The following is a 14459-nucleotide window of genomic DNA, read 5'->3' on the forward strand; positions in this document are numbered from 1 at the left end:
CTTTGTGCAAAAGTTTAATTCATTCAGTTTTCTTGAATTCCTTGTAAAAATATATATTGCAAGAAAACTGGGACTGCTTCTATCTGGTTTAATGTCCTGTAATACAAAGGTCTTCTAATGATGAACCTCATGTAGTACAGCTTGAGTAAGTTGCATGTGATGTTTCCCAACTGTATGCATTAACTTAAACCCTAATTTGCAAATCATCTTCAAATAGCAAGGTTATTATTTATACAAATATTTTTTAATTTGAACGAGTCTATATCAAATTCTTAGTCATTGTTCATACTATATATAATGCTAGTTGAATCTTCTGAATATAAATCACACACCAGATACTAGACTCACATTTACTCTCCCACTTTGTTTCTACTATTGGAAAGGAAGGAAGTAGCTTTACTCCTATCATTCATTCATCAAGGAAAAAGCAGGTCTGGGCCTCTGGGACACTGAAATCTGCAGAGCTGAACATCCATGCTTCCATTTCACACAAATGGTGATGACACATTCCTTGCACCCTTCATTGAGTTTATGTGGGAGCCAGCATTTGTGAACACAGTTTGGATATGGAAAAACTGGTGGGTTACAGATAAAAACTTTGAAACCTGGTGAGATACTGAACCAAGGTAGAGAAGACGTGGACTTAGCTGTAACTAGAATGTAATTTTGGAGGAAGAACAGCATGGTAGAGGGTAGCAGACATGATCTGAAGTTCTGCTTTGAGTAAGAAGGTAGGTAAAGCCACAGCACAAGGGGTCAGCTTTATGTTGCTGTACAGCAGCACAAAGAATATGACTGAAGCTGTAGCAACCATTACTGTGTAAACTCCCTTTAGGAACATTGCTACAGATATCAATCAATACAGCCTGCAAGGGATCAGTTCTGGGCTCTAGGGAGACTCATGAAAACCTGTGCATGAAAATCATGTCAGGGAGGCTGGACTAGATGATACTTAAAGGTGCCTTCCAAGTCAAACTGGCCTGTGATTCTCTGTGCTTCCCTGGAAAATACTCACAAGGCTCAGGGCACCTTGAAGTTGCAACCTCACTGCTGATGATATACCAGGGCACTTTAAAAAGATTCCATCACTCAGAAAAGAACACAAGATTCTAAGCTTAGCAGTTTAGGTGATTCCTGCAGCTCCCAGAGCTATTTCTGAATTTTACATTCAATAATACTTAACACAGACCAAAGCTCATCCTTTCTTCCCAGTAGAGCTTCCAGGTCAATCTAAATGTACAAAATACCCTTATTATAATATTCTGAAGAAACTGAAATTACTTTTGTACCATGATAACTTCCAGTAGGACCTGCAACCTACAGCCACACATAGGCTATGAAACAGGCCTGAGCACTGCTATTGTGCACTGCCAGAAGACCAAGGAAGACACTTTTACATTTCTTGGGTGAATCATTTACTCATAGGATATTTTATAACTGGAAGATGGGCACAACTTCCTCTGACATTGGCAGTATGCCCTTCTCAGCCCTTGAATGAAATGCTACAAATGCTTATCTCCAGGATGAGCATCCAAGGCAGGGATTACATACACAGAAGCCATATTAGACAAATTTCCATGTTTGTTATTTTCTGCATCCTACTTCAGCAGGGAAGTGTAAACCTTGTGTATGTATAAAGTAGCTCCCTGTTGAACCTGCAGGTCATTCGTTGGCAATTTTTATCCCAGGGTGCTGGCATGGCCCCAGGGCTCTGCAGAGGATCCCTTGAGACCAGGCCAGGGTCTCATTCCAGATCCAAGGCACCTCACAAAAACCTTATGCATTTCAGTCCTCTCTGGACTACGAATCACCCTGTGTATACATCTCTTGCTTGCGTGATGCTGTCCAGCTGTACGCTTGTCTGACAAGTGCAGTAAAAAGGAAAAGCATGTACACAATCTAGGACTGAAGGTGAGTAAACTGCAGAGAAGTCTTCATACTGCCAGACCTGTGACCTGGTAGCAAAAATCCTTTATATTACCACCTCAGTCAGAGTGCAAGAACAACAACAGGTCTCAGAAGTCAACTTTTACCACTATTCGTGAAACTGCTAATACTGAACCAGCAATGAACAAGAAAAAAAAAAACAAAAAAACAAACTAAAAGTAAAACCATCCTAATATTTAGATAAAATAATAACTTTAAACATGTTTACTTTGCCTTTCAAATTCAGTGGCAATAAAGAAGAGCTCTCTAGTAACCAGCCAAAAAATACTTGCATCAGAAGCCAATGACTGCTCTACTCTACAACTTACAAAGGAATTTTGAGGTGGAAAGAGAGGAGTAAAAATGGGAATGGTTTAGCAAGAATGGAGTAGAATACCTTAATCAGAACAGCTGTTGATTTTAAAACATATTTCAAACGAGGCAACTCTCAATATCACTACCAAGTTCCACTGTTTTTAAATGCTCAGATTCTAGTTTTCTCAGCTCTTTTCTTTCTTCCTTTTATTAGTCTGAAGAGCAAGACAGCTCCAGAAAGCATTAAAACCACACACACAAACACAAAAAAAACCAACCCTACCAACCAAACCAAAACCAAAACCAGACCAAACCAGAAAATTTCTCTGTTGGATTCAAGTGCACAGAAGGCCTGAGCACATTGCTGAAGATGATCACCTTGTATCTATAACAAACTGCCTGGAAACTGGAGGCTTAGATTCACAGTCTAATAAAACAAAACAACACAAAACATCTTTACCTACAGGCTTCTGTTTGGACCTGGGATAGAAAACATAAAGGGTTTTCTTCAGAATCTGAAGCGGAATGTGTTTGAATAGCCATCATTCAAATACAGATATAAATATATGGAAACTTCCACTAAAGTTTGTAATTCAAGTATGAGTAACTTCCCAGTCCTGTGTCTATCAGCCTGAGCACACATTCCTTTGCCTGCTTTAGCTTCAACAGAACTTTTGCCCCTGGCTTAAACTGAAGGAGGAATAGGTCCTGAAAATTTGCAGTCTATGATAAAATCCAAGGGTTTAAGCTCTGCGTTGAAGCACACTGCCCACTTTAAGTTTAATTCATTAGGATTAAGATTGCCTTTCCTTTCAAACAATCAAGTTTGGTTAGTGAAGTATCTGTGATCATAAGCCCCTTTCATCACCTCAAGGGTATTTTATTACTCCAAAATTTCCACATTCAGCTCTGCCTACATACAAATGGATATTGTACCTTTACTATTTTTCTCTACATCCCCCCATGGAAGCAGTCTGCAAATGCTAGCAGGGTCACCTGAACTCTTGGCATCCCAGGATAATGAAAGGAACAGGGAGCATCACTTCCTGCCTGCTGAGAAGCCCCATCTCACCCTGAGGGCAGTGTCCGGGCAGCCAGGGGCTGTCACTCTGATTATACCCTCAGCCTCAGGGTATAACTGGACCTACAGCTGAACTTCTGAACCAGTTCCTAAGAGACCAGCATGAGAATCCTACATAAGTGCTTTTGCTAGCAAATGCTAACTAAACTTTCCTAACCTCTGCCGAGGCCAGATGTGGCCTTTACTTGTGGCCTTAATAGTGATCAGAATGTGGTAGAATGGAAGCAAAGGGATAAGAAATATTTTTCTGCCCTGGTGCATGTGATCAGATTACAAATATGATAAACAAATCACTGCCAAAGAACACAAGTTAGAGACAACAAGAAGTCAAAAGACTGGGAAAAGATTGGCAAGGTTTAGGAAAATAATTAGATAGAAGAGTAAATCATGTACTAAGTTAGTAGTACTTCTATTTTTTTTCTAACTTTCAAATTACACAAACTACCCCATTAATATTGTCTTTTTACATCAAAATCAAAGTCACAGTTGTCTAATTTCCAGAATTCTCTGACACCTACTCTTGGGTATTTTAATAATAGACTACCACTTTAGAAAACAAAGATGGGAAGAAAATGGCTTCTTTCCCTATCTAAATGGTTACAACTTTGTCCTGTTGGAACTAATTCTGACAAGAACTAGGATCCAATTCAGAAACAAAACAGAACTGGTTGGGTCAGCATGCTGATAGCAAATACATCAACAAGAACTTGACTCCTTAACGGTCTTATCTGCTTAAATTAAACAGAGACTAGACTAACACATGTAGCAAGACGAACCTCTTTTAGGGCATGGTGATCTGAAGTCCAACCAGGTGTTCCAGCAGAGACTCACAAATAGTGCTCAGAGCCTATAGCCCTCAGAGTTGACCAGCCTGGATCAGTGCTATTACTCCAAGAGCAGCCAATCTCTCTGCTGGCTTGCTCAGGACTGAGCTGAGCCTGTGTCTCAGGCCTCACCTTTTATTGGCCCCCTAATCCTGCTCATGCGCAGTGGGGGCCCGCCCTAATCAGGCACAGGTGGCCTTAACACAAGCTCATGCCCACTACCTGGTAATTAGTGGCACCTGGTTGCCTCATTTCACTGCAAACACACATAATCAAAAGAAAGTGACCATGATCAGTGGCCTCTGTAAGGCTAAATATCTGAAAAAAAACAGAACAAAACAAAAAAGAAGCTTGTGACAGTATGTAGTACTTATGTGCCATGGAAACTGTCAGGTTCCCTCAGACCGGGGAAAAATGTTTCCAGCCTCCAAGAAACTCTTTTGTACAGGAACTTTGTTAGCTCAATCACCTTAACTGAAAACTATATTTATTCAGACTGGTAGATTCAGTTACCCAGGTTATCAAAGGAAAAAGTAAATCACAGAATAATTAGAATTAGGGTTGGAAGGGACCTCTAAAGATCATCTAGTCCAACCCCCCTGCAGAAAGCAGGGACATCCTCAACCCGATCAGGTTGCTCAGAGCCTCATCAAGCCTCACCTTGAATATCTCCAGAGATGGGGCCTGAACTACCAGACACAGTTGGTGGCTCGCCCTGGGCAGCCTCCAGCCTCACCAGGATTTCTCCAGACTGGTGGCCAGAGGGGAAGCAAGAGTTCCCACCAGTCACATGGCAGTTCAAGATGCAAATGGTGGTGCAGGAGAAGCCCCAGTACATGCCCAAGGTGTGCCTGACCGACAGGGTATAACATGAACTCTCTCCCTCCACTGACATCAAAACAACTGCAAGCAAGAAGGGCAAGGCTCTCGCATCCTGCTTACTCACATCTTGCTGCTAGATTCCTGTGGCCCCACTGTCCCCAGTCCAGAAGCAGCCACCATCACCTTCCCCAGGTGGTACCACCAGGTGAGCCCCAATGGCTCCAACACGCCCACAGCAGGCAGGCCACAAGCCTCTCTGCACCAGTCTTAAAAAGTCATACACTCAAGAGCTCAAACAGACATTATTTCTGTAGATTACACATGGATTCATGACCTAACATTTCTGCTCTTTCCTCCTACAGGTTTCTCAAGGCCTCTAGAGTTTTCAAGAAAGGCCGAGTCTCAAGAAACAGGAGCAGATGGAGAAGGGAGTTAGCAAACCAAGTAGCACTAGTGACTGCTTAAAACTGAGAATTAAAAATTGTTAAAATCTTGTATAAAATGTTCAGCAGAAAAATGTTCCTCTTCACCTTATGTTGGAAAGGTTCTTTAAAAAAGTGGTTGCATAGCTGATCCTGTTTGTCAGAAAGCAACCTGAGGATAGAGCAGCAAATCACTCTCATAGTGATATTCTCTGACAGCCTCCAATACGCACAAGTCAGAGACATTCCAAAAGCACACTCCTTAATTACCAAGTGAAGTATTTATTCCAAGGTATTCAGTACCCTCTGAAGTAGAATGGAGCATTTCACCTTTAGAGGTTGTAAATCTCACCTTGTACCTTTTGTGATAGAAACAAACAATTCTACAAGCATAAAAATAATTAAGCTAACATTATCTTTATTTGAAAGACCACCACCTCTAGAAGGATTAACACTATTTGTAAAGAATGGGGTAGTATCAATACTCCTGAATTTCTAAAACTCTTACCTGTAGCCTCAGTTTTACTACTACACATACAAACTCACAGCACTGGCCTTTTAAGTTCAGGAACATTAAAATTCTGTATTAAATCCATTAACTTGAATCAAGTTAAAATGAGAGTATCAGAACCCTCACAGCACTGTCAAGATTTAAGTGACAGAACACTAAATATTCTGCGATGTAACTGAAGACAGCTCTGGATGTTATTTGTATATGAGGATACTAAAAGGTTAAAGTTGCTGCTTGTTATTTGAGGTCCATGGCACAACTGACATTTAGTGCTATGCAATGTTACATTATAGTACTACCTATCATCAATGCCTGAATTCTTCTCCTGCCAGATCCCAATGTCTCAGCACTGCTCCTAGATGCTCTCTGTGCTCAAATGGCTAAAGTTTGGACACCAGTTGGCTTCCCCAGTTATTTTGCTTCAGGAAAACTAGATCAAATCAGCTGGAACAGGATGTGACCTTCCAGGAGGAAGTATTATCAATAACAAATTCAAGATGTGTGGGAATTAATGGAGAGAAAATTAAAGATCTCCTAATAAGGTTCTAATAACAAAAACAGGTCTCGCTTTCAGCTTGATGTGCATCTAATAAACTAAACCTCAGCTACTCTTAAAGTACACATCAGCAACGTTCAGTTTACTGTCTGCAGCAGAGATTTTTGGTTCAATGTATTTTAATTACACTTATAGTGTTTTATAGATTAAAATAAATAGTTCAAGCTATTACTACAAGCCATTTAGTTTGCATAGGATTCAAGGATGTCCATTCTCTAGCTATCAACAGAGAAAATATTAAATAGGGAGCTTAAACCTTCATTCATGCTTACCTCAGATGCAGCATTTAAAACAATTCCAAAGCCTCCTGGTTTTGGTGGGGTTTTTTTGCTTTTCATATTTTGTATTTTTCTTATTTAAAAGAAAATCTTAAAAAAAGAACATTAAGTACGTATTTATATATACACACACAGACAAACTGTAGCAAAGCCAAACACAACTAAAAGATCAAGTCAGCCATTTTCCTACCATGTACCTTATCTCAGAGGAAAAAAAAGACTCATTTTCCCTGCAGGATTTATGTAGACCACCTTATCTATGTGCTTAGCTTCCCTATAAAAATAGGAATGCACTTTTATATGACATGGTAGTTAGAAGGGAGAGCAGTCAGCACTGTGTGATCAGTAAGCTTTCCAGTCATCTGAGATGGGAAGTGGTAGGGAAGCACATAAAAGTAAGAGCATGCTAGGACAGAGTGCCATCAGTTATAAAATAAATAAAGTAACACAAAACAGAAGAAACATACAGCCTCTGGTAATGTACTCTCACGCCCACAGAGTTTTTTCACTAGGAAGATCAATTATCTCCTGGCAAATAAATTCTTCCTTAGGATTTTTAAATTAGAGATGGTTATCCATCAGGGACTGTTACACCCTTTTGCACATACATTTGATATTTAAGGAGAAAAGATGCTGGACTTCAGTGACCACTCATCTGCTTAAAACAGTTTGTACAATTAAGAGCATGACGGGGAAAAAGTCTCTTAATATAATTAAGATAATAATTAATATAATTAATATAATGTATTATTAAATGCACTTTGATATCTTTCCATTCAGTCCAAGTCCTTTGGGTCTTACTTATAAAAGAGAAGTAAATGAGTTCTTTCTTAAGTTCAGGTGGTTTTGCTAAATGAAAATGTTTATTTCAGCACTATAACTTTTTCCCCATCACCAGCACTACAGCTCTTCTGTTCTAAAACAAAACAAATAAAGGTTTTAATATTATACCCCACAATAAATAAACTAAGACTTTATTAGAGACTAATGTCAGTACTCAATAAATGAAGCCTCACTACAGCATTTGATCCAGTATACATTAGAGAACTGAGATGACCAGTAAGATTTTAATTAAGGAAAATAAACAAGTTTTTTTTTTTGTTTTACCATTTCAATTTTAATACAATTAAAAAAAAAAAAAGGTAAATATTATGCATGGCAATGTTTATTAAACAATCACATTTCATTTAAGCATTAAAAAGCAGCAGTCTGGAAAAGCTGCCAGAAACAATGTTTGGCTTCAGAAAAGGCGATTATGAAATTAGTTCTAACAAAATTCAAATACTCTCTTTTCTGTTGATTAGTTGAATGCTTTAGACTGGAAGGAACAAAAAGTGCAAATCAGCTGAATATTACTTTGTTTAAAAGTAAAGTCTTAGAGTCTTAGTGTCCTACAAGCAGTTACCAAAAGGCCTCACCTCAGTCTTCATGATAAAGGACAAATATCTCCCATTTTTATACAATTATAATTTACTGCAATGTTTCAAACAATGCAACATCATTGAAACAAAACTAATTTCAGAATATAACTGCAGTATTCTGCCTACCATGAGCACCTTTTTTTCCTTTCTTTTTCAAAAACCTAATTTGCTTGACATGAGATCGCATGAGATACATTCTCACTGCAAAACTGGAAACTTACATGGAACAATGCAGTTACAACCACTTATAGGAACATGTTCCAGCTGAAGGTAACTTATACCTAAACTATGCTGCTTTTACATGAAAATCTAAGATACATACTGTGGTATTTTGCTGATACACTTTCAGGAGAGTCACTCGTCACAGAACAGCTTAGCCATTTGCAAAAAGACTGCCCTCTGGCACATCAATCATCTCTATGGGAGGACAAGTGAAGAAATGGATACAGATTAAGAAGTAACATTTGACATATGGGCAAAATTTAATTTTTTTTATTCTTAAATTCAACACAATGATTCAGTGGGCAGGTTGAAATAAAATCTTTCTGGCTCCTAAATCACTTGACATCATTTCATATACAGAGATAGTAAAAAACTTATAGATGCTCTAAGAATACATTTATTTTCAATTTGTAACTATCTTTTGGAAACATGTTCTTATATGTGGGTACTGCTGCCTGAAACTGAACAGTTGGTTGACATCCAGACAACTATTACAATTTTCCAAAAGCAAAGCAGCTTATAAGCATAATAAACAAATGGTCATTTTGCTAGAATTTAGACCTAATTTAGTAATTTGCAGAATGACACTTCCAAACTGTGCAACACAAAATAATGTAGCCAACAGTAACATACAGGTACACCATTTAATATTTATTATATGCATTTTATATACATTTTTTTAACAGCTGTACTTTTGCTATGTGGTACAATCTTAAAAATTTGCTGATTCATAGTTTGTAAAACAGAAACCTTACAAAACTCATCAAAACTCGCAAACTGATCAGAAAAGTTTTGTGGAAGACTAGAAAAAATACTTTATTGTATTAATCATGCATTACACAAACAAAATCTTTAGTTACACCATAAACTGAAGCACATCTGAAAATAAAATAAAAGCAGGGAATAACTAGTCAAAACACAGCAGATTTATGAATCTTGAATCAACTACTTTTGTACTCTATTTGAAACGCAAATAAAAATATTTTTCACTCCAAAAGTTCTGAAACAAGATTGCTTTTTGGAATCAACTCCACTCCAGGTACTTAGCAAGAGGAAAAAGAAATTCTTGTTTTGCAACTTTAGAATTATCAAATGTCCCATTTTTCTCATCTATTTTAGACTGTTCAAAGAGTGCCATAATAGATATACAGGGCCCTTTAACACACTACATAAAAGGATATAAAGACCAACAAAAAGTGAAATAAATAACAATAGGCCATTAGCAAGATGGGTAATCCTTGATAAATAAACTCGTAAATACAGTAAGATGTACAAAATATCACATAGTGATAGGATGCCAAGATTAATTTTTTTTTTTTTAAAGAGTTCATTCGGGGGTGTTAACCCCTCTGTGTTTCATCTGAACACATTTTACAGTCCTTTATTTATGAAGACAGTTATGCGATGATGATGAATTAGCATCCTTATGCAAGGACTTAGCTGAGCTGTATTAGGCAAAAGAAGGGAAGAGTGTGGTTACACGGCAGCGGGTCAGTGAGATCTCTGTGTTTTAGGGTTCTATAATGCAGAAAAACATTATCAATACAATCTTGAGCACTGTTGTGACAGGCTAAATATATAAAAAGACTTATAAAAACTAGAATTTTATCCAAATATTTGTGCAACTAATGCTAAAATATTTTAAGTTAAATTTCCTTTTCTTTAAAGCAAAATAAAAGTTTAAAAGGGGAATCTGTGGCATTCAACTGATAAACAGAAGATTACTAAGAGATGAAAAGAAAGCTACTCTTGGAGCTCACTTCCCCCCACAAGAGCACCACATTCCTAACCCTAAGGCAGCACACAGAGTCCAAAATAAAAGTCTTTTGTAAGATCAGACTCCACGTTTGCTTAAAGACACCTAAAGAACAGACATACGCTCAGTTCATATCCAGTCAAGGCTACAAATACTGGTTCTTTTTTGTATTTCTCCCCACCCCCCAAATACAGTAATTACAGTTAAATGAATGAGCCTGACATTGTTCAAGATGTGGTGACTTTTCACCAACTTATACCTTCCCCACATAAGAGCCTTCACCCAGGCAGATCAGATCAGATGTAGTGTCTTATCGGTAACCTTATCATTGATGGCAGTGACGCATTCCCTCTTTTTTGTCCAGACAGACCTGCTCCTGTGATGCAGGTTTGTTCTGCTGTGTCACACGAACACTTTGGCAAGGGCATCAGCTCCTGCACTGGCAATGTATGCTTTTGATGGATGAAATGCTACATCATAAATTGATTCATCCAGCTTTTTCCTATGAGCTGTTATTTCTTGCACACATGTCTTGCTGTCCAAATTCCATAACCTAATGGAACAATCATGGCCTGTTTAGGAAAAAAAGATAGTGATATTTTTCAGACACTGAAGTGCATCATAAATGCAAAATTTATAGAACATATATAAGATTAAAAATCCCTTACTTCCAGACATTAAATAGATTCCATTAGGATCTACAGCTAGACTTGTGACAGCATCCAAGTGAGCAACCATAGAATGGATCATTTTACCTAAAAGGAAAATAAGCAGTGAATTTCCTCTGAAGTACATTTATTTTAAACTAACGTTTCCACTGAATGCAATACAGAATAACAATTATTTAGATTTCAGTAACATCCAAATAACACAATTCCATTAGAAATTATTACATTCCAACTGCAGTCTCTTGCATATGGGTATGTGTAAATGGCACACAGCTCTCAAAAAGGCATCCCCATTATAAACACTCTTTGTATCTGTCTGGCATCTATATTGATAGCAATCATAATGAAGACAAATCCTAAAATGCCTGGGCAAGAACCCAAATTTTTAGTCCCTGAAATGTCTTAATAGCTGCCTCAGTTAGACAAAGTATTTGTGAAGCTTTGTAAGAAGAGGTTTACTGAGGAGTCATACCAAAGGGCTCTCTAATTTGGTCACTGCTAGGAGGGAGGCTACTGGTGGTAAGCCAGGGAAGAAAATATAACCAATACATGTAAGTGAGAGTTGCCCAGAATACTCTCCTGCTTCTAATAAATAACTGCTCAGTTTCTTCACAAACCAGAGGTTTTATCTCTGCATTTAATTAATCCTAATAAATTTCTTTTCAGTGATCCCCATTCCCAGACTCTTATTAACATCTTTTAGTATCTCATTACACTTTTTGGAAGGAGTTCCTAAATGTTTAACTCTACACTATAAGAACAACCACTTCTTTCTGTTTTGAACTTGTCCCTTGCTAGGGGTTATCAGCTGAACCTTAGTACGTGTATTGGAACAGGCAGAAAATAAATCACTGTAAGTCCATGCCTGACGTGAAGAAGGTATTATCAACTTTGCCCTGCTGTCTTCCTAAAGAATCTCAAGCTATTTAGTGTCTAAGATTCTTCACAAAGAAGTTAAAAGCTACTGAAGGTCTCTGATCATCTTAACCATTTTCTGAAACATTTTGATTTGGCTATATTCCTTCTTGAGATAAGGGAGACTGGAGTAACACAAATTGCACATGTGCATAATTCAAACAAAGGTATTAATTATTCTGGTTTTTATTCATTCCTTTCCCTCCCCTAACATTCATTTTGCTGTTTTGACTGCTAAGTGCCAAACTGATATTTTCATCCTACCTCTTATAATTCCAAGGTTTTACCTTGACGTCGGAGCAGTCAGCTCACTGATTATTATTTTTATAATATAAGGTCTGTTTTTCCTTATATGAATCATTTTGTATTTATACACATGGAATTTCATCTGCCTGCTCTTAAATCTATTAATATCTTCAATTCTTCCTCCTCAACCTTCACCTTGAATTCTTTAATAGTCTGAATTAATATACATCAGTAAACAGCCAACATACTGTACCCTATCCAGAAAATTCATACTATGTTGAACTACTGCTTCCTCCAGGACCTACTGATTTTTTATTTCAGAAAATGACCATTACCTTCTTTTTCCCATCTCTGACTCAACCATCTATTCATGCAATTTTGCTTCTTGTTCTACATTTTTGTTTCTTCACAGTAATAAGTTTTCATTTCAGGACAATCACAGCAACACATTCAATGATCACAATTCAAACACATGTACTCATGGAAGGTGAGAAGGGGAAAAACTTTTTTTTTCTTTTTAAAAACAAAAAACAAGAACACTACCCCCCACCCCACCCAAACCAAGCACACTTAAACCCACTGTATCGCACAGGACTTAAAGTCAGTTGTTTTTTTTTAATTCCAGTTTTATAGGGTAGCAAGCAGGATGTGATGGTTAATATGAATATGACAAATGGAAAATAAATGTTCCTAAATTCTTCCAACTTTGTCATGACAGGCTGTGCAGTTTTTCCCTATACTCTTACATTAAGTTCTCTTACGTAAAACCACATCACTAATAAGTTTTCTACAAACAGATTCTCCCAGATCCCAGATGTACAGATTTTGTGTATATATTCACATACACAAGTTATCTTTATCCTTACCCGTTTTGTTGTCAAAAAATTTGATGTGTCTATCTTCATGTGCTGTAATAGTTACAGGAAGTGTGGGATGACTTACTACCTTGTTAATATGATTATTTGATTGTACACCTGAAAATAAAATGAAAAAAAATTCACCTGCCTAAAGAAATAATTAAAAGGTAAGAATATTTTAGCATTACACTTTAGCTTAATACCTTAATGTTACATAAACATCATTTTAGGCAGAATATCAATGAATCTCCTAGGAAATAAATAACAGCTTCTTGCTTTAAAGATGGGGCTAAGCCAGGTACAATCTAGCCAATGTACTGTAAGGTCAAAACTGTACAAGCGGTCAATACATATGACAGATTCTTGAGAGATAGCAAATAAACCAGTCAAGTACTGTAGGGTAACACTAGCCAAGCAGAAACAAACTTTGGCATGCATAATATGTATTTAGCAGACACCTCTTATACACCACATCAAAAAACATTTAGCTTGGGGGGAAAAAAAAGACAGAATCCAAATAACTGAAGTCAACCTAGCTTACTAGATTGTCAGATACATTTATGACTTATTTCAACTTAAATAAACAAGGAATAGTTTAGAATATTTTTAGAAGCTTTTAGAACACTCTTCAAAGACATTTTCTTATCTTGATATGCCAGGCTTGTTCCCTTCATTTTTGTTCCTAGTTTTTGTTGATTCCATTTAAGATTTCCTCTTCAAACTAGGAAAGGTACTTCTCCAACTTCTGATGTTCTTTCTTGCTGTCAATGTCAGTCTTTGCATAAGCTACCTAGAATATAGCTTTTACATAGGTCTGTAACCTGTGCTGGAGTCTTCATACAAGGTACTTAATATTGCAAGTATAATCACTAAATAAACTGGCCTATCTGGAAGAGAGAAGCAAATTCTCCCCTTCCACTATTCTTTTAGATCTTGTTTCAAAGAAAGAAATGACCAGAAATGGGAAGTTTTCCTTAGGGAACGGTATCATATATTCAAGAAAAGAAAGTGTCTCTAGACAGGATTTATCAGATACATACACTTCTTAAAGAGCACCTTACTTGTAGTGACAGAATTTCTAATATTAAAGCTCCACATTAGATTGCTTAATCATAATCTGTGCAAAATTACACTGAACTAATATTATGCGCCATTCACTGATTTTATCTTATTATTCTCCATGTCAAAGTTACATAGTGAGAACTGTATTTTAATATGCAACTCGGACAACAATCTTCAGAAAACTTACAGAACAAAAAACTGTTTCTTTCACTACCTCTAATTACTTTCAAATCCTGATAGTCCACAAACTTTTCTATCATGTCTCTTCAAGCATCTTTAAGCATCTAACAAACTTTTAAATTGCAAGATGTAGGAGAGGAACAAAACCTTTTCATTTAATTCACCATTTAATAAAAACTTGGCTAAAGGTACTTCATACAATATGCATATTTAATGCAGAAGAGGTTTACTTACCAGATTCTATTTGTGATAAAAGCATTACCACTGACTGCGATGTTTCTAAATCATAGATGACTGTGCTGCCAGTGTTAAAAGATGCCACCATATGAGCAGGGTCACAACCTATGAAGTCAACTGATGTGGGTATACCATGCTCTAGAAAGAGGAAAAAATTGTC

General features: G+C 37.1%; 1 protein-coding gene across 3 annotated transcripts in view; it reads right to left on the reverse strand.

The window, feature by feature from the left end:
* Positions 1-7842: 7842 nt before the first annotated feature.
* STRN3 (striatin 3) overlaps positions 7843-14459 on the reverse strand; it is a 56448-nt gene continuing 49831 nt past the window's right edge. For all 3 annotated transcript variants that reach the window (XM_030451611.1, XM_030451610.1, XM_030451612.1), the window contains 4 exons: positions 14297-14437; positions 12830-12937; positions 10803-10889; positions 7843-10706 (listed from right to left, as the gene is read on the reverse strand). In XM_030451611.1, coding sequence (XP_030307471.1) covers positions 10537-10706; positions 10803-10889; positions 12830-12937; positions 14297-14437 — 506 coding nt within the window. In that variant the 3' untranslated portion in view covers positions 7843-10536. The remainder of the gene's footprint in view (positions 10707-10802; positions 10890-12829; positions 12938-14296; positions 14438-14459) is intronic.

The sequence above is a fragment of the Calypte anna genome, chromosome 5A, assembly GCF_003957555.1.
Source record: "Calypte anna isolate BGI_N300 chromosome 5A, bCalAnn1_v1.p, whole genome shotgun sequence".
In the NCBI taxonomy this organism is placed as follows: Eukaryota; Metazoa; Chordata; class Aves; order Apodiformes; family Trochilidae; genus Calypte; species Calypte anna.